The sequence below is a fragment of the Pezoporus wallicus genome, unplaced genomic scaffold (assembly GCF_028554395.1).
Source record: "Pezoporus wallicus isolate ANWC-B61680 ecotype Strahan unplaced genomic scaffold, APGP_CSIRO_Pwel_v1 scaffold_11491, whole genome shotgun sequence".
Lineage (NCBI taxonomy): Eukaryota > Metazoa > Chordata > Aves > Psittaciformes > Psittacidae > Pezoporus > Pezoporus wallicus.
The window spans coordinates 2,958,858-2,979,653 of NW_026642649.1; the positions used below are offsets into that span (position 1 = coordinate 2,958,858).

At 43.2% G+C, this 20,796-nt stretch overlaps 1 protein-coding gene across 8 annotated transcripts in view; it reads right to left on the reverse strand.

The window, feature by feature from the left end:
• Positions 1-20,796, reverse strand: part of TRAK1 (trafficking kinesin protein 1) — a 128,381-nt gene that overhangs the window by 45,172 nt on the left and 62,413 nt on the right. For 4 of the 8 annotated variants that reach the window (XM_057431500.1, XM_057431498.1, XM_057431502.1 and 1 more), the window contains one exon: positions 20,301-20,495. Coding sequence is in view for 4 of the 8 variants with exons in the window: in XM_057431499.1 (XP_057287482.1) it covers positions 1,512-1,611 (100 nt within the window). In the remaining 4 variants the exon portion in view is untranslated. Of the gene's footprint in view, positions 1-1,511; positions 1,763-9,508; positions 9,862-20,300; positions 20,496-20,796 lie in introns of those variants that run through there. The other 4 variants (XM_057431503.1, XM_057431501.1, XM_057431505.1 and 1 more) reach the window with 2 other exon arrangements.

Here is a 20,796-nt window from a genome sequence, read left to right on the forward strand (position 1 = left end):
TTATTTTCAATAACTACAGAAGTCTAAAATGAAGCATATTCTCACAGACTTTCTATTTCTGGTATCACATTTACAGCCAGATATGGCTAAAATGTTTCCTTTGCTCAGCATGAAGAAGCTACATAATGGTGTTTCCAAATGCTTTACTTACAGAATGGACTGACTCATCCCCAAGAGAAATACTATCATTTATAAGTGCACCCACGTGCATAGATAGAGAAAATCCACATATAATTTTAGTGCCTGTGTCACTACTAGACTGTGTGTGTAGGTGACCTGAATGTATAGGTGGAGGAGAGAAGGCATCTTTGGAAGGCATTTCAGATGCATGCTGAGCTTCCGATGGGAAGATACTGTAGAAAGACAGGGCTAAATTTATCCCAGCTGGAACTAAACAATTTTTTCCTCCCTCTAAATCAACAAGAACAGCTTCAGACTGTAATGTAGATCTGGATGAAAGGTAAAGCCAGCAGGAAGAGTAAGAACCACACGATCTGTGTTTCAAAACCAACGTGGGTTTGCCTCTCTTTGCATTTCCTCCCTGCTCCAATCCCTAAAGATTCCTTTCACCAGTATTCTCTCCAGCACCTATTTCGCACAGACACACAAGTTATCTCAGAGTCCTTCAGAGACCCGTAACAGGGGAGATGGGTAGTTTACTATGACTGACATCCAGATGGAATACTCGATTCTGAGGAAGTCCTTACAGGAAAACCCTATGCAACAGGATTCAAAGAGCATGTTTCATCCACAGGCTTCAGACCCAGCTTTCCCAGGAGGTGTAAATCCACAGCAGGTCACATTCCAGGCTTTATGAGAGTGTATTTGGAAGCACCAGTTCTGTACCACAAAATTTTATATTTTATAGCTAAATTTACAGCCTATGAAATGGCATCAACAGTGCAGTTAGCTTTCAGTACCTGAACCTCTGAAAAAGCTTGCTGGGAGCAGACCCTGAATGGGTGCACTCTGTAGACAGCAGCTGTGCAGCAGGATTGTCAATGCACGCACATTCCCATTCCCACCCTAACGGGCCAGCTATCTCCAGTACAGGAGATATCCATTATTTCCACAAGCACGACAAGATTTTGGGGTTGTTTTATTGAAAAGGTAAGTCACAAGACCCCAAATTTAGGTTATTTCTATGTGACAAAATTGTTGCTCTGTTGTTCTCTTCGTTTTTAGAAGTACCGGTTGGGAATGACAACCTAATACAGACAGTTGCACAACACACACACGAGATGTAGATATAAAAAATGCACTACAATGCCAAATGCAGTTTCATTATAAAACAAGGTATTGCGTAGCTTACATCGGTTGCTCACGTATTTCTTATTTAAAGAATGTGAAGGTTCATCCTATCCATGTATTTTCTTAGTATTTCATCTGCATGTACTGGCTCCACATTAAAATAAATCGTAAAATTTAGCATATTTAAATCAGAAACATCACTCGAGTCAGTTGCCATGTGCTACTAACACAGAAGCATAAAACCCAAAGGTGAAAAGTACCTTCTTCCAAGATGTCAAGGCTCTGCCTGTTACACGTGCGTTCTCTCTCATTCTCCTTTTCATAGTCATACTCAAAGCTTTCTTCTCCGTTTACTGACATTGCTGAAGTTATCCCAGACACGATGCCTCAGTCTCACAGGAGATGGGAAATCATTCTCTTGGAGGCTGCATTTCCGGGGAGAGCAAAGCCAGGTCTCCACAAAGCAGGATACCATCTTTCCTCACTCACATGCTCAGCCCAGGAGCTCCCGAGCGACTGAGTATTCGTCATTAGCACAACAGCTTTGTATCGTACAGATGGGGTGGAGGAGGGAAGAGACCATCTGCCTAATAATTACTACAAGATGTATGTTGTTCCCCATACCAGCTCCGAGGGTAGCCAGTTTGTGCTCAACAGCTCCGCTAGCGTATTTCAAACAAATAGGTGGGCTGAAAGCCCTGTCCTTGGAACTCCTCACATCACCACGGTCCTCTCTCCTCTGCCCCTGCTCTTCCAAGCACAGTGGTAGCTTCCCACGAGTGCCTCAGCCATACGGAAGTTGGACCAGCCTCCAAATGTCACACCTACGAAGGGTGTGCACCTTCACGGAGCTAAATCACCTCTCAGGCTGCCTACTGCTGCAAGAAACCAGATTTCACAGGAGCAGTGAACAGCCTGTACATGCCAATCCCACCCCGCACAGAGATCCTGAGAGCTGAGGCTGATCTGCAGCACGGGCTGACTGCAGCATCCACCAACACACAGAAACCAGGGGTGAAGAATTAGCCTGGGGAAAGGGAGCTTTTTTTATTGCTCTTATAAAAAGGACTGTGCTTTACGAAGCATTTAAGTGACGTATCAGCTGTCAAACACCATGTTTTCCACAGTCATCTTTGCTCTTCTGTTTGCTGGGGGAAACCAAGTACCTCAAGTTCACATGTGCACACCAGTGCATTTTCAAGGGTGTACGTATCTCTTCTTTGCTCAACAACAAACAAAACTCCTTGTGCTCTTGGTTTCCAACCAGTTGTGTTTGCTCAACTTGGTTACACACCCAGAAGGTTAACTTTCTTATTTAACCTTCTGTAGCTATAGAAATCTAATGCTTGCCAAGTTGCCTCCTTCACTTCCAATGGCAAAGAGATGCCCTTTGCTGCTTGCAGAAAGCATTCCTATCTGCGTCACAAGGCAAAGTGGAAGCACTGCAAGGCAAAGGGGGCTCATCACCCTCTGAGGGGACAGAACTGCTAAGGAGGCAGGCAGACAAACATGACAAGCCAGCAGAACAGTTAGGTCATGTACGATTTCTCTGCTAGCAAGGAGCTCATAAAGTACCTGGAGAAGGGCTTTGGACAAGGGCCTGTAGGGATCTGGCAATGGGGAATGGCTTTAACCTGCCAGAGGGGAGACTGAGATGAGCTCTAGGCAGAAGCTCTTCCCTGTGAGGGTGCTGAGGTGCTGGCACAGGGTGCCCAGAGAAGCTGTGGCTGCCCCATCCCTGGCAGTGTTCAAGGCCAGGTTGGACACAGGGGCTTGGAGCAAGCTGCTCTAGTGGAAAGGGTCCCTGCCCGTGGCAGGGATTGGAACTGGATGAGCTTTAAGGTCCCTTCCAACCCAAACCCAGCTGTGATTCTATCACTTTCTAGTGGTGTGAAAGCATGAGGCAGTAAGAGAGAGGAGGGAACCAGCTTTATATAATCACAATGACTTCCTCTGGTTTAAGTTTTAAACTATTGATATTTATATGCAAACATCATTACATGTTTATATAAACAACAGCCAAAGAATATGAAACACACGTAAGTGCTTGCTGAGGAAAGGAACACTCATTTCTGAATAAACATCTTACCATTCAAACTTAACAACTAGACCTTTGACTGCCAAAATTTACTGCAATGCTCAGCAGCAGCAACAGCCTCAAGAACTCAGCTAGGGAAAAAAATAGGATTGTCACTTTGTCCCAATATCATGACAATAAAAATGTCGCCTTAGTCGTAATGGGGATTACTTCCAGTTTCTGATTGCTCAGGGCTTTCCTGTGTCTTCATTTCTGCCATTTAGCAGTGAATCAAAACTCCTAAAAGAATAATGCAAAAACCAGACAGTGAGAGTTTTAAGTACCTACTTGCCATCCAGTGTCAATTCACCACATTTCAGCAACAGCCAGAGAATGGAAATTCAGGCAGTAATTAAAATAAGTCACTTTAAAAGAAGGCAAAAAGCACCTTTTAAAGATTAGGGACAGAAAAGTCAACCTCTGCCAACCCTGTTGACATACTACGGTTTTAATAATGCACACGACAATATAAGGAGAGTAGGTGCATCTTCTCACAAGCTGACTTCTGACCCGTGACTCATGTCAACTCATGCCACACAGAAGGACTCTGACATTCAAAAGCTGAAAGATAAGCACTACAATCTCTATTTTGATATCAGCACAAGATAAATGCTGATACAAATTCATAATGGGTGGAGAAGGAATGTTACACCACCCTCCCGCTATCAACTCGGTTTTAGTGCCATTCTGCATGAAGTCCTTTTAGTGGTGCTGGAATATTTGCTTGCTAAAGACTAAGAGCCAGGTTTCAAACAGATACCAAACAATAAGCAGCTATGAAGGAGGGGAGCTAAATGGTATATGGCTCTGAAAACATACATTCTCACCAGGAAAGATTCAAAAGAGATTTTTGTTACTTGCGGTAAATACATAATTCAGGGATTTGAAGAATATACCAGAACGAACATTCACTTTGATGGGTTGCCACTGCAAAGTGAACCTGGCACATTTGCTGCTATCAACGCTCTGAATTAGTGGCTAAAGACATTGAACTCCTTTCAGGAAGCTTGCTAAGTGAGTTGCAATGCTGAAAACACACATCCTCATACAATGCCTGTACTAAGGTACAGCCTGCCTTCAGTAGCTTGGCAATCAAACAGGAAACACATAAATTGGGAGCTAGTTTGAAGGAGGGTGAGGCTAGACACAATACAAACAAACCCTCAGATCCTGATTCAGTGTTTCCAAGGAACTCCAAGGTATTCAAATCATTTTGACCTTCCCTTATCAGTAAAAACATCTAGACTTTTGCACAATTAGCCACATTCATTTGGACCATAACTGACCAGTAACAACAATACTGCATTTAGAACAAAGAGATTCTCTGTAAGCAAACAAGTCCTAAAACCAGCGGCTGAAACAGCAGCGCTTGGGTTTAAAATGGGTTGAAGAAGAAATGTGGGTTGTTTGGGGTGAGCTTGTCAGAGAGGGGGATAAACTGGGCATTGAACACATGCTTCCTGTTCTGATTTACAGTCAAGCAAAGCTGCACGTTCAAATCTGCACAGGTTCTGCACATTTCCCACTCTTTCAGTCTTACCCAAATTACCTTTGCCACTTACCCAAGAGGACAGCACATTACCGTTGCAGAAAGGCACCGAATGGGATGAAGTGGGAGAATGCTCACCTGGAGATTTAGCAGCTGAGCAGAATAAAGAGGAAAAATACCTCTATACTGAAATGCAAGCCACATAAAGCAACGTGCAAGTGGCTTAGGTTTGACTGCATAAAGAACAGAGTCAACGGAGGAATAAAGAAATGACGTGGCAAAAAGCAGAAAACTAGGAAAATGGTATCAATGATTACACGAACATAAGCAAGGCGCAACCATATTTATTGAATATAGAGATAAAGGCCATAGGAGCAAAAGAAGAACAACCCGAATGCGAACTTTAGTTGCGTACCTATAGAGCAAGGGCTGTTCCAGAGACTGCACACTACAGGCATTTGTATGGTATCTACAGGTTTAGATGGCATACCCACAGTCAGCATCCAGAGTAAGCCCAGAGTTACTCTGTCCACAGGGATGCAGACAAAAGGAGCTAATGAGCACAACTCATGCAAAACAGTCCTCCATCAGCCAAGCTCTCCATATTGTGAAGGTTTGCAAGGTTACCTGTAAATAAGGTGCACAGAGAAGAAACATGGAGAACCAAGAACCCCTGAAGAGCTGCAGCAAGGACTATGAAACATTCTGCTAATGCTACCTTAATGGAAAGAGTCTCACATCTGTAAAGGCATGCTAATATGTGCAAGCATAAGGGATAGTTCTGGAAGTGGAGGAGAGGTCAAGGAGAACAAGCATTAACGTTGTTAATTATTGTTCAGCTAAAAGAAAGTCTGAGAGCTTGCTGATAATCGGTATGGTGAAAAACAGAATAGAGAAGCTGCAAACAGGAACTGCAAACAGAACATGGCATGAAAACATTTCAGTGGGAGCAGGAAGAAAACACAGGGAGGGGTTAAAAGTCATAGAGAAGAGCAAAAGCAGGGTTAGGGGTTCCGGAACGACCAAGAGTGAGACAAGGTGGTTGAGGCCAACATAAAAGGGATTAAAAGCTTTGGCATGTGTGACAAATAGGGCACACAATGTGACTGACGGGGGGAGGAAAGGGAAAGACACTGTTTGCTCCAGAAAAAATGGCTGAAACTCATGGCCAGCAAAAAGAGAAGAGAGCCAGTTGCACACACGCGGTCACCTGAACTGCAGGCAATGAGCTCTCAGCCATTAGCGTGCTGCTGTTCAGCTAGAAATAAATGAATAATGGAAGAAACCACAAGAAATGTAATTTGATCCAAAGTCAACCTGGATTTCTCTAGAAAGCATTGTGTGAAAAATACTGGCCGAAGAAAGAGGGACAAGTGGGACAAGGCTATTCATAAAGATCTCTATGGGTTTCTACCTATCTGCTTAGTTGTTTGGCAGTTCAGGGGGGTATGTCATGAAAGTTGCATTGTGTGAGATGTCTTCTTTTAAGAATCTATTTGTTTTTCTCTACAAAAACCCCACCTACATGAACCTGGACTTCTACACTGTTATCTTTCAGGTAAGAGTCTACAAAAGCATCACCTTTTCCTCTTTTATCACTGGTTCTATCAATCTCAGAGTCTGCTATGAAAGTAGCTACTTCCCTACTTAAGTACACAGCCAGCTCTTTCCCCCTCCCCATTCCACCTACACAATATATTTCATGAATGCCAAGTAAGGTGACAACTGTCACCCATATTATACAATGACAGTTGAAAATGGATCTAAAAAGAGGGGCGTACTGCTATTTATAGACGCTTCAATTTGTTGTCATGTTAGTTAACAGCAGTGATTCAAACAGACTGTGACATTTTGTTGTCTACTTCCATTTAATCTTACCAAAAATAAACTCTGTAGAGGACCTTACATAAAAGGGATTAATTCATTATTCCAACTCCAGAAACTCTTGGTAAATATTTATAAATGGGAAATTTTGTGCATTTGTTCATTTGCTTCCGGAAGGTATTAAAAAAGAATTGCTGACACCAAATGCAAGCTGAAGACATCATGACTACATCAGCCCATACAGAATTCATTGCATCTGAGCTAACAGCGGGAGTCATTGAAATCTTCTATCCTGGTGTAATCTTAGGGTGCTCTTTGTTTTCTTTCTTTGAAGAGCAAGAAACTGTGCTGCTGAAAGAATCATTAAATAAAGGAAAACAAATGAAATCACATCTTTTAAATGGAAATCTGAGTGCCAGCGACTCCGACAAAAGAATACATGGATAATTTAATCAGAAAAATAATTCCATGGGGTAATATCTTGTGAGGTTTCCTGTTACTATCAATGCACTGCCAACTCTCCTCCAGTGTTACAGTTACCAAAAAGGTTGAGCTGGGTGGGATTCACAGTTGAACACAGACAGACAGGAGCTCCGGAAGGTCCATGTAGAGCAGAGAAATAAGCTAATGAGGCATCATCTTGTCTTAAAATAGATATTCAAAACAGGTCAGCTGAGCTGCAAGTACCAATCACTCGCTACTGAGTATATAAAGAATCACTGGCAAATGACACTGATACTGACAAATAATGGTAGAGAAACCAAACATCAAAACACAAGCATCCATTACAACATACCATTTGCTCCAGGTTTTTGGAAAAGCTCCGTTTTCTACTACTGCCTTTTGCCTCCTACTACACTTAGAATACCTTTCTCTGTCAATAGGAAATACCAATACCGCTTTAGACTCAAATTAATAAGCCAGTACCAAAGGCCAAAGACTGCCTTCCACCACAACTCCCGTCCTCCTTGCACACTTGGACTGGGAGAAGCAAAAGAAAGCTAAAGCATGTTAACGCTCCATGAAACTCTGTAAGAGTACCATTCAGCCCAGGGCTGACAGCACTATCCTTCCATCATGTAAAAAATAACATTTTAATTAAAAGTAAAAAGTGATTCTAAAAGAAGCATTATGTCTTACCTACTGGAGCCTATTGACATTAAAGCCTGCTTTCTCTTAGGGGAGAACTTCCTAAGCAGCCAGCCAGAGCATGCTCTAGGTGATTCTCAGTAGATCTCTGCTCAGGGAAGGAGTACCCTGGGCAATCCTCAGCAGTGTGTATATTATATATATATATATATATATATAAAGCATATAATTTCTATATATATTTATATAATTAAAGATAATCAGGGGCTCAGCACAAAAAAAAATGGCAGCCCAGAATCACACCAGACCACAGCGCTCCTGAGGCCCTGATCCCACAAGGTGCTTGCCTAACACCTGCTGATTATTCCATTACTATGGAGCTCCCACAGTTTCTCCAGTGCAGCATACAGCTTAAAGGTAAAACTGAGAAGCAGTTCTCAGCTCATTCAGGCATTTCATGCTTCTGCACAATGACACTTTGAGCACACAGAGGACCATAATAAGAACACTAAAAAGAAACCTATCCGTATTTAACCTGGGGAAAACACAGAAATCAGCTACTGCTCTTAATGACAGTACAACTGTCTGATCTGAAGCATCTAAAACCAGGCCAACTAAGCCTGTTACATCATACGGATTAATGAGTACATAGATTAAATCAGTATTTACTAGGGTTAAACCTAGAGGATAAAGGTTACATAATGGGTTCAATCCAACTTTAAGTGGTCAGAGCTTTCAAATAAATATGCACCTTTCCTCTTTGAACACCTGGACAGGAATACCTAAACAAACGTAAGAGAAATTCAAGTTTAACAAGCTTCTGAGATTGGATTCAGATCCCAAAAGATCATAAACCCCCAATTTTGTCACACATATATACTCTTCACATCCCCTCTGATACTGTTATCAAAGCACTATGAAATATCTTTGTGTACAACATAATACATCCCCTGGACCTACACTCCTTACTCCTTTCTGATCTTTGCTTCACCGTGATCTCAGACCTGTCTTGTTTAAGCCACGCTGTCCAACCAGGATAAAATCCATATACAGCCACTGCTTTCCCAAAGGCTGTATTTTAGTTTAGAGGTTACCACAGAGTGACATCGATAAGGAATCTTGATTTTTCCACTCTGCAGAGAGCAGTTTTAGCCATTCCTTACCCTTCCTCATCTGCCTTCTACCAGAAGATATTCCATGCTGTGAAAGAAATAAATGCCCAAGCAAACACTAGAAAAATTGCAAGAGGCCCACAAGATAATACTCACCAGAGCCTGAAACGCTTCCAATTCAAAAGTTAACCTGCTCACTTCTAAGAAGCTACAGTTTTAAATGTCTTTCACAAATAGCCAGAGAGAAAACGTCCTGCTGCTTAACACATTAAATACATATGCATTACAGCATACTGGGAATGCATAAAAAACAACAGACTTAAGCCAACACAGAATCTTACAGTAAGAGTGTTTAAATTTAGCTCAATTATTATACACGCAGTTAACATTTCAAATATTACTGCCCTTGCCCTAAGATTGCTCATGTACCACATATGTTCCTCTGCCACTCCCTTGGAAAGAGAGAAAGCTGTCCAGCCATCTCCTGTAGCATGGCCACAAGAGATGCCGAGGTGCAACAGAGATATGGGCATCTCCACTACACCATCTCCACTACACCAGGTTGCTGCCTTTTTCAAGGTATTCCGTTTTTTAAACCTATGAATAACAATGCTCCAGTCTTACAGCTCCAAATTCTGCAACAAGAGACTAGAAAGAAATATTTACCATCCGTGCATTCTTCATAATACCAGTCCAGTTCATAATAATCTGCTTCAATAAATTTCTGCATAGTCAGTATCCGTCAGCAACACAGACGAGATTTCACTCTGCTGCTAAGGTCAAGTGAAATGCAGCCATGCCTTCCTGCCTTTGCAACACACCACAGCGCAAGGAAGCTCCCAACGAGAGGAAAATGAGCCGCACATCCTCAGCGAGGCTGCAACTGAAGCAGAAGGGGGGTGTGGAGGGTGTACTTGGCAAGAAGAAAAATAAAGAAGGCTGCAGAAGGGAAAAGCAGATGCCCCGATGGCTCCTCTAATAAAGCAGCTCTGCACAGGAGCCGGGGATGGGTGTTAAAAAAAACATCCTATCAAAAGGCTGATGCGCTGACGTGGGGACACACACCACTGCCTGGCTGCTTCCAACTCCTTCCTTTCCCCCCTGCTCTCCACATCTTTTCCAGTCAAACATGTTGCCATGGAAACGTGCTGGCTCCAAAAAGCGATGCAGAGATGAAGGAAACGCATTTTGCTGTTCCTGGCTTTACAGAACAGAAGTATTCCTCCATACTGGAAACTGAAATCCTTGCTCTGGAAGCCGATACAACGCTGCTGCCTTACAGAACAGCAGCATCGCGCCATTGCGGTTCACTGGGTACATGCAGTACATTAATGATGAAAAGCTAGTCCGTTACCACTCTCCTCCACAGAGTCTGATAAAAGCTTGCCTTCCCCATGGAAAATCAAACTATGCTACTGCCTTGTTACACTGTTTGGGCTGACATAATAGAATCCTTTATGCAGCCTGTTACTGGCAAAGTGGCAAACAAAAAACGAAAGACTCAAAAATCAGGGCAGCAACACATGTCCCCCTGCAAGAAAGCTAATCTGCTCTTGCTTTTTGCCCTCTCCATGAACCACTAACCCTGTTTTTAAACAAGCATCTAAGCTTCACAGCCAAAACCAAGGGGCCAGGACAAACTTTCACTCATCTGTTCCTAAAAATGCTGACGGCTGTCACCAGAACAGGTTAATGTTTGTGCCCAGTGTTTCGGAAAGGGAAGACTTCTGCAGCACCCAGTAAGATGGTGTTTAAGCTGTTAGAAGAGAATCTGGGGAACACATGGCATTAAATCATCACCAAACACTGCAATTCAAAAAGCATTTCTGAATCTGTGCAGATTCGGGTACCGAAGGCACTGACATCCATTTGATCCATAACCACCACACGTTCTTCACCACTTTCTGCCCCTTTCTTACTAAACCGTATGCAACACATGTTAGTAACAGCTATAGTGGGTCTGACCAAGGAGGTGCCTGTCTAGCTGAAGACTCCATCTCTAAAGAACAGCCATGAGCAGGTAGGGCAGAACTAGCCAATACCTCCCCTCAACTGCCCTCCCAACCTCCAATTGTTTCCATCTCCAGAGAGACAGCCTGAGACAGATACAGATACCCCTGAAGCTCCTGAAGGACTTATCCTGTCTATTCCTGAGCCATGTATATTTTTAGCACTTCCAACATCCTCCTGCAAGGAGTTCCATGCATCTACTATTCATGAGATAAGAAAGCCTCACCTTTTGCTTTGCAACTCGCTTTTACGAGCCTTATCTGGTGCTTTCAGCTGTGGAAATCTGAACACTCAATTCATCACTCCTTTCCAATCACTCACGATTTTGCAGATTTCTGTTAAGCTCACCCTCACTCACGTCTTTTCTAGGTTGTTACCACTTACTCTACTCCCTGACTGGTACCATTTTGCCTTACTGTAATGAAGCAAACACCTATTTTACTGTAAAACGAGTAAGGAATAGTCAAACTATGCAGAGAAAAACACATTGGCTTTGTTACCACCTTAGTATTTCAGCTTTACTGGTATAAAGACATCACTGCAGTAACTTTGAGGTTGGGAATTGCCACATCCCTTGTACATATTAATAGCTGAATCACATTAACAGATCCGTTCGCACATTTGCCATGCATCTGTCAGTGGCAATTGCCTATGTCATTCACTCAACTCCAATGCTCCAGACCAGGGCCAAATTCAGATATACACCTTTGTTTGCATGTACACGATCTCGCTGGAAAATAAAAGGTTTCCAATTCTGCAAATAAAATAAATAGATCAAAAAAACCATCACTGTGCTCATCCCAGAATATAGTAACAAATACAGTATTTGTCAATATGCACAAGATTTCTCTCTACTTGGCACTGGTGATGCCACATCTGTAGCGCTGGGTCCAGTTCTGGCTTCCCCACTGTAAGAGACATGGATATACTGGAGAGAGGCCAGCAAGGATGTAACACCCAAGCAGGTAGGTTAACCTGCTGTAGGTTGCAAGTGCTGCCATTCTTGGGAGGCAAACTCAATCCAAAGAAGCACAACCTTAACAAAGGTCCACCACATTTAACTTGTACTTCCCCCCTATTTATAGGATACCAAAATGCAAAGTCAACAAGAATTGAGCAGCCTGCACCTGAGCTTTGGCTGCCAGAACGAAGGCTGTTGTCTTCAGCTTCTGCCCCTCCATACCCATCAGAGACTAAGAAATCTCCATGCCCTGTCAGCTTCTAGCCTTCCACATGAAAAGCACAAGCCATTCTTATCTCCAGGAGGACAGAGGCTACCCTATGCCACTGCTTTCACATCAAGCTGACCTTAGCCCTCTTGAAATCAAGAGATACAATAACAAAGGCATGAAAAACAGGACTTCCTCTCATTTTTGACAGAGATAGTGTTATCTTTGGCTTCATTTTTCTGACTAGATTCTCGTTATGCCCAATACTGATGTGAAAGCAATACAGTAAGCGCATACGAACCTCATGTTAGTAAATCACACAGGATTAAAAGCCACTAAAAGCCTTTGGACATGCAAAGTTCATGCAACTACCTTTAAACACCCCCCTGTATGTTGAAGGGAGCAAGCATTTCTGCCAAATGCGAGCATTCTGCGCTCACACTGTGCCATCTTGGAACAGAGGAATGTGTCAAGACACTCCCTCCTGCCCTAGCTCAGTCTGCATTCTCACAAAGCAAGAGCTGCTCATGCTATTAAATGCAATTAAAGCTACACTGCTAAAATACTGGCAGAGAAAAATAAAGGTTCCTATAGCAACATTAACCCAATTGCTCTGCATATAAGCTATTTGTTCCACTTGTATTATTTTTGTCCCAAAGGTAATTTTGGTCTGGTGATGTTATGAAACAAGTATTTAAGATACAAAGAATGAACTCTGGCTACCAGCTTGAATTGCTGCAGGGACTCTCTCCTTTTTACCTCCTGACATTTTAAACAAAGGAGATCTTCAACACGCTAGAAGTTTCTTCCTCACCCCCGTTTCAATGAGACAGGATAAAAACGGAGGTGGGGTTTGGGGCTTTTTGGTTTCTCACTGTTTTCCTACAGATCTGATTGGAAACATACTGCTGTAATCCAGAAAGGCATCATTTTCCTGTGGAGAAAATCACTTGTGTGGTCAAATGATTTCAGTACTCCCCAAGAGACCTGGAAATATGGGATGAGGGTATGATCTTCCCAGCATGAAGACAGAAACCCCAGACAGACAGAGTACTGCATATCCAGGTATGCAGAAGCAAGCATCCCTTCAGTTGTATGAGAAACAGTAGCCCCACAAAGCAGGAGCTGGAAGGGTTTTCAAGTCGAACACAAGGAGTCTGACCAGGCTACCAAAGCAGCTGTGTGCTTGCAGAACCTGCTTTCAACCTCTGCAGCCCTGCTTTTCCTTCCTACAGCTGTATATTGCATTCACCTAAAGTAAAACTTACCAGGATGGTGTAATTTTTCTAGTCGACAGCTTCTACAGACCTCTGTGCATTCAAAAGTCCACATGGCAACATTATCCTCACAGAGGAAAACATACAGACCGATAAAGAACTCCAGTATCCAACTGTGACCACACAGACTGAGGACTCCTTAAGTCTGCAGTTACAAAGGGGTTTTATTACACAGAATAGTTGGCTTGAAAAGCCCATTGGTCCTCTCCTCCTTCCTTTCTGGGTGGAATAAATTCATGCCACAGGTCAACGCTAAATCTGCCTAAACTAGCCAGGTTATTAAAACAAACCAAAGCAAACCCAAACCACAAACCCCTTTCCTTGTTTGAACAGAAAGTTTGCAAAAAAAATCTACCCCATTCATTTTGCCGTTCTGCTCTTGTGAGACCCCACTTGCAGCACCGTGTGCAGCTCTGCTGTCCTCAGCATCAGAAGGACATGGAGCTGTTGGAGCAAGTCCAGAGGAGGCCATGCGGATGCTTAGGGGCTGGAGCACCTCCTGTATGGAGACAGGCTGAGAACATTGGGGCTGTTCAGCCTGGAGAAGAGAAGCTGCGTGGAGACCTCAGAGCAGCTTCCAGTGTCTGAAGGGGGCTACAAGGAACCTGGAGAGGGACTCTTCATCAGGGACTGTAGCGATAGGACAAGGGGTGATGGGTTCAGACTGAAACAGGGGAAGTTCAGGTTAGATCTAAGGCAGAAGTTCCTCCCTGTGAGGGTGCTGAGGCGCTGGCACAGGGTGCCCAGAGAAGCTGTGGCTGCCCCATCCCTGGCAGTGCTCAAGGCCAGGCTGGACTTAGGGGGTTGGAACAACCTGGTTTAGTGTGAGGTGTCCCTGCCCATGGCAGGGGGTTGGAACTAGATGATCTTAAGGTCCTTTCCAACCCAAACCGTTCTATGATTCTATGATTTATAAACACGGCCTCTCCAGGAAGTTGTAGCACCATATTCAAGGATGCACTGAACCATGTTGCTAGGGCACAAAGGAGCAGCAAGTCATCCCTGCTGGCAAATAAAGTATTCAAAGAATGCCATTACACATTATGGCACTATAAATCATGTGTTCCCATGCTTAGTCATTCTCAGCATTCTTCTCCAAACCTTTTCCAATTCTGGGAAGATCCTCTGAAATGAACACCAGTGATGGACGGAGTATTTCCATTGCAGCTGCAACAGTGTATTATTTCCCAATCCATTTACTATGGGTCACATTTCTTCTCTTGGCTACAGCACCACATCAGGGTGTTCAGATAACTAAACACCATATCCTTCCATTATTTCCTACAGATGCTACTACTCAGGATAAAGTTGCCCACCCCATTAACATTGTCAAGAGTCCTTTTCATCAGAGCAGCTGTACAGTCTGCCTATGCACTGTATATTAAATCGGGCACTGCCACAACAATTACTTTGCAATTTGCCTCATTTAAATAACTTGAAAGAAAGAAAGTCAGTTAAAAAGCATGGAAAAGGAAACAGGCCTACTTAAAAACCCAACTCATTTTCAAGTGCAGGCTGGCAGATTGGTACTTGGAAATCGGAATCTCATTTACTGAAGAGATTTTGGCATTTCACAGTCTAAAAGAATATGGAACAGGAGTCATCCTGTGACCACACATTTAGTAAGAGCAAATTGCTCTGCAACTTAGGTCAGAGATCTCTTCCAGTGTAGTATTTTGCTTAGCAAAACAGGTTGTCAAAACAGGTACAGGTACTTCCTACAGATGGGACAGAGCTGGTCCCTTCTGCACACTGTTAGGGCACACTGACCTCACCTGGTATACACAAAGATCCTTCTGATGCAGGGAACAGTCGAACTGTTCTCCCACTGCAACAAAATGACTTCACCAGAGACAGGGGTAGACAGATGAAATTACTTCAGGAAAAAAAACTCTTTTCTACATGAAAGGCTTATTTCTCCCTTCTCCCAAATGATTACTGGAGTGTGCTACATCTGCACTTGTATAAAAGCCAAACTGATGTGGTCTTCAGCACCACAGCTATCGCTGGGCATACATACACTGTAAATGAGACTATGACAGCAACAACTGGAGAGTTAAGAGAATACACCTCATCTAGCACAAGGAAATGAAGAAGTAAAGCTTTAAACAGATCTGTAAACTCTTCACCCCCTGAAAATAATTCAAACTATAATATCTGTATTTTTAGTTTGTGGTTGTATTTCTCCTGAGACAGCAAAAAGAGTTGTAAAATGAAGTTGAGCTTCACATCACGCTTGATTGGACAGACAAAACCATTACAGTAGCATGGTTATGACCTATTTTTCTAACAAGGAAAACCCACTGACAGTCATCTCTGCAGCTTCCTGAGAAAGAAATGCAGGTCGCATTACACAGAATGGAATACGGAATCAGGGAGCCCAGAACTGGACCCAGCACTCCAGGTATGGCCCCACTGGCGTTGAGTACAGAGGAAGGATCAACCTCCCTCGATCTGCTGGCAATGCTCCTCCTAACACAGCCCAGGATACCATTAGCCTTTTTGCAGCAGGGGCACATTTCTGGCTCATGTTCAGCTTGCTGTCCACCAGGACCCCCCAAGCCCTTTTTTGCAAGGCTGCCTTCCAGCTGGTCAGACCCCAGCATATCCTGGTACATGGGCTGGTTCCTCCCCAGATGCAGGACTTTGCACTTCCCCTTGTTGAACTGCACAAGGCTCTTCTTTCTCCTGTCTCCACCCTGTCAAGGTCCCACTGAATGGGAGCACAATCCTCTGATGTTCAGCCACTCCTCCCGGATCCTGCCTATGTGTCTCATTCTCCCTGATGCTGTGCAGCCTGCTGACTTCCTCTTTTCACTTGTGTACTTGGTGACAGCTCTTCAGCAGCAGCATACCTCCAGCACAAAGGCTCAGTGAGAGGCCCTAGGCACTCCCCAGCAGCTTGACACTTACCACAGAATCCCAGACTGCTTTGGGTTGCAAGGGACCTTAAAGCTCCTGCAGTTCCAAACACCTGCCATGGGCAGGACACCTTCCACTAGAAGGGGCATCCACCACGTGAAGCTCTGCCTGGGTTAAGGTGTCTGCCCTGTCAGGGACAGGTGACCCAAAACCTAGAGAGTGGACCCTGTGGCACATCACCACCATACCTGAAGATCTAGGCTGTTCTGAACTCAGATGAGGACCCCTTCTTTGCACCTTCCACACAAATTGCTGCATCTGTTGACTGTCTCTGGGAGCTGTGCTCCAGACCTGGCTGTTACGTAGGGCTCTCCCAACACCAGCTACAAAGGTGTTAGACCATCACTAACCAGCAGCAGCTACATCAAAGACTCTAAGCACCCTTGGATGAGGAGCAGCTCACAGCTCTTCAGAGGCCACTAGAGCTTCTTCTAGCTCCTATCCCAGTTGCTACTTATCTACTTTTTTAATAGAATGAAAAAGCATCTGTACACTTCAACAGCTTCAAAATACACCACTCCAAACACCTACCAGCTCTTCAGAAAACTCCGTCATTTTAGTGCTGTTGCTTTCGAGGACAGCAATACACCTGCCAGTTGCTTAGATGTTGGCTCACTCCTGGAAGTAACATTTCTCATGGATTCTCTCCTGGGAGCAAATGCAAACGCAGATGAACACAAAGTAGAGAATACTGTTGCTACAAGTGATACGGGTTCTTTCACAGGTAACTTGTCTTTGGAGACACCTGGATCTACCCAAACAAACACAGAGCCTCTCATTAAATATAATAATTGCAGGTTGAAGGAGGTGATCCTGCCCCTCTGCTCTCATGAGATCTCACTTGGAGTATTGTGTACAGTTCTGGTGTCCTCAACATAAGAAGGCCATGGAACTGTTGGAACAAGCCCAGAGGAGGACACGAGGATGATCAGGGGACTGGAGCACCTCCCATATGAAGACAGGCTGAGAAAGTTGGGGCTGTTCAGCCTGGAGAAGAGAAGCTGCATGGAGACCTCAGAGCAGCTTCCAGCGTCTGAAGGGGGCCTATAGGGATGCCGGGGAGGGACTCTTCATCAGGGACTGTAGTGACAGGACAAGGGGTGAGGGGTTCAAACTGAAACAGGGGAAGTTCAGGTTAGATCTAAGGAAGAAGTTCTTTACTGTGAGGGTGGTGAGGCACTGGAATAGGTTGCCCAGGAAAGTTGTGAATGCTCCATCCCTGGCAGGGGTGACACAGTTTAGTGTGAGGTGTCCCTGCCCACGGCGGGGGGTTGGAACTGGATGATCTTAAGGTCCCTTCCAACCCTAACTATTCTATGATAAATGTATCATTCAGAGACTAAAAAGCACAAATAGGTATGCAGCATCACAAGCTCCCTATTGACAAGCCTGTTTGATAGACTTAACTATTCATATTACATCCTGGCTTCAAAGCTGATGGAGACTAGAGCACCAGGGACCATTCACAATCAAACAGAGTTCATTCTTCACCTAAAAATCTCTTGCACTACCTCAAGTTCAAGTACCAATTTTAATTATCTTTGTGTGTCTCTAAAAGCTTGAAGAAGATACAACACCACTGTGTATGTGTAGGGCACTTTAGTTCTGACAAAAGGATTCCTTTTGTATTGCAGCAAAATCGATGAATTCTTCCTTTGGCTAAAGAAAATTTTGATTCTGAAATTTCATTTTTGTTACTTTTAAAGCTCCACTACATCCATAAAATTCCTAAAACACAGATACTGACTTGAACATAGCATAAATGTGTGAATCCTAAAGCTCTCCAAGAGACAAGTTACAGTATTTGCTTACCCTGGTGTCAAGGTTTTTAACACAAACTAAACAGGTACAGGAGTGCCTTAACTGCAGCACCCAACATGAATCATTGTACAAGCAGCCACACCACAGAAAGCACTTTGCCAAGTGGTGATGGCACAAGCCACAAGTCTGCCAACTTACTTAAAATAGTACTCTTACTTTGATAGTTCATTTTTCTATAAACCAAAGTTTACAATCAATGCCATCGTTGCCAACCATGACAAAGTTTTATGACCTTACACCTCACAGGATCGTAGAGTAGTTTGGTTGGAAGGAACCTTCAAAGCTCATTTAGTCCAACGCCCTGCAATGAGCAGGGACATTTTCAACTAGGTCAGGTTGCCCAGAACCACATCCAGCCTGGCCTGGAATGTCTAGATGTCATGTATATATGCATTATATAACTTGTTCACACTAACTGAACAAGGGTAAAGTCAGAGATCTCAGTTTCCCCATATATCAGTCTAAGGCTCAATCCAAATTCGCTTAAACTTCTAAAACTATCTATACACAAGTGTCTGCATGTAAGTAGTAAGGAATTAACTTTTCCTTACAGAAGCTCTCCTTGCTCAGTTCCTCTTCTTCAAGCAGTTATTTCCCAATAAAAGCAGAAAACATATGTTGTGGCAGGAATTACAGGCAAAATTTTTCCATTCAAGCCAGCTGACTGGATGAAACCTTCAATCAAGCAATATGGTAAGGCTGCAGTCACTATGTCTGTAAGGTAAAAGCTGGATAAAATCGTTTACGTACTCACAGTTCCAGGCAGCTACTGCTATCTCATTCTGCTGTATGTAACTTCATTCTGTATCCATCCCAACAGGCATGCACCATTGCACGCTACATGCCTCACCAGCATCTCGTGGGAGAGTCAGGATGCTCCCACACGGATTTTTACCTCCTTGTCCCAACTAGCATAACATGTTCCTTGTTGTTATTGCAACAGTTCACCTGCATAGACAATCTTATTTACAAGACAGGACTAATCCTGTTACTAAAGACTTTGGAAACCTGACATTTCAAAACATTTCTTTAAGGCAAATTCTGCCACCATTGTAACAGCACTAATGGACTGACACAAAACAAGGAGCTGGAGTATAACTGATTCCATAGATCAACTTGCCTCTCTCCCCCCCCCAGTTTTGTGCAGACTGCATATGTAAACTATCTACTATAATACTTCATGCCCGCTGTTGAAGCACTAAGGTCAGAAAGTCAGTTCTTCATATTCTTAATGCTTTTCTTTACCAGCTTTGCTCCTTACAAAGTGAATTGTCCAGGTGCTTCAAAATGCAATGATGCCATCTTTGCAAAGATTTGTGATGAGTCATGTATTCAGAGCTCCACAGTGTCTCAACTACATCTACTTAAATCTATCTACTACTATAATGTATGTATAGTCTAACTACTATAGCTTCAGCATATAAGCTATTGGTTTGATGCTCTGCAGACTATTTTAACATGCAACGCACCCAGAGGATCAACAAAATTGCACCTTCACATGAAACCATTTGGGGGGGGAGGGGACAAAGACTAATTTAATCATAAACTACTTGATAAATCAGCAACCAGATGATCAATCTTCTCTAATTGCACAGCTAAGTCAATATCCACAATGGACGAACCCAAAGAGAGGCATGAAACCATTCACCATTCATCTATAAGCTCAAACAAAAGAATGAAAAACCAAGGTGGTCACAACTCTACAAACTTTCCCTCCAGGCACAAAAAGGTACTTTTTTTGCCCAATAGCGTGAATATGAACACAAGAAAGGGACAAACCAAATCAACCCAAATAGTTCAGTTTGTTTCTTCACAAGTCTTCTCTAGAAGCCTAAGCTGCAGAAAATTGATGTCATGCTGTGATGCTGGCACATGGTGCCATCAGACAACAGTGCAATGTGGCAGAGAACATGTTCAAAGAAAGCAAATACTGAAACAGGCCTAAGCTTTCTGCATTGAACAGATCAGAAATCTTAGTTTCTTGCCAGAGAGATCACAAGCAAAAAGTATTTCAGTTTCACCAGTATTTGATAACGTGAAGTGCATGGACAAATTACAAATGCAATTGCTGCCCTTGGTTAAATGCTTCCTTTGTTTCCTATCTGGTCACGAAGACCACCAAATTGCCTGAAGACCAAAGCAGCAAATCACCACCAGATCTCTTGCTTCCCCCAGTTGTAACAGAATCGAACAAATGCTTCAGAGAAGGTGACAGAAATAGCACTTTTATTCAGTACCATTAGCGAATTTTTGACTTACGGAAGTATTTCAGGGTCTCTTCTATTTGCTCAGTTGTTAAGTCAATATTCACATCAGGGGAAATGAGAGGTGTATGAAGCCAGTCGTCGTGGTCATAACCATAGATTGTATCTGCTCTTAGCTTATAATGAGGCAGCTGCTCTTCCAGTAGACTGATGATCTCAACTTCAGGAAGATTGGTACTATTGCACACATCTGGTAAGAGAAAGAGGACAATCTCTGTTAGTTACTTTCAAGTGAGTACTATGCAAGCTAGCAAAGATGTCAGTTTGATTGATAACAGATTTTTCCGCATGTAAAGAACAGCTAGATATTAATCACTTTAGAAGCTGTGACTAGCAGAATTTATCCTCAAATAGCATATTTACTAGCAGAAAACAGAAGGGCATGCTCCTAGGGACAAAAAAAAACAACCTCTGGAAGCAAGGATTCATTTATTGAAGAACAAAGTGGGAGTGGGGTGAAATAGAGAACAAGTGAGCATTGACCAAGACAG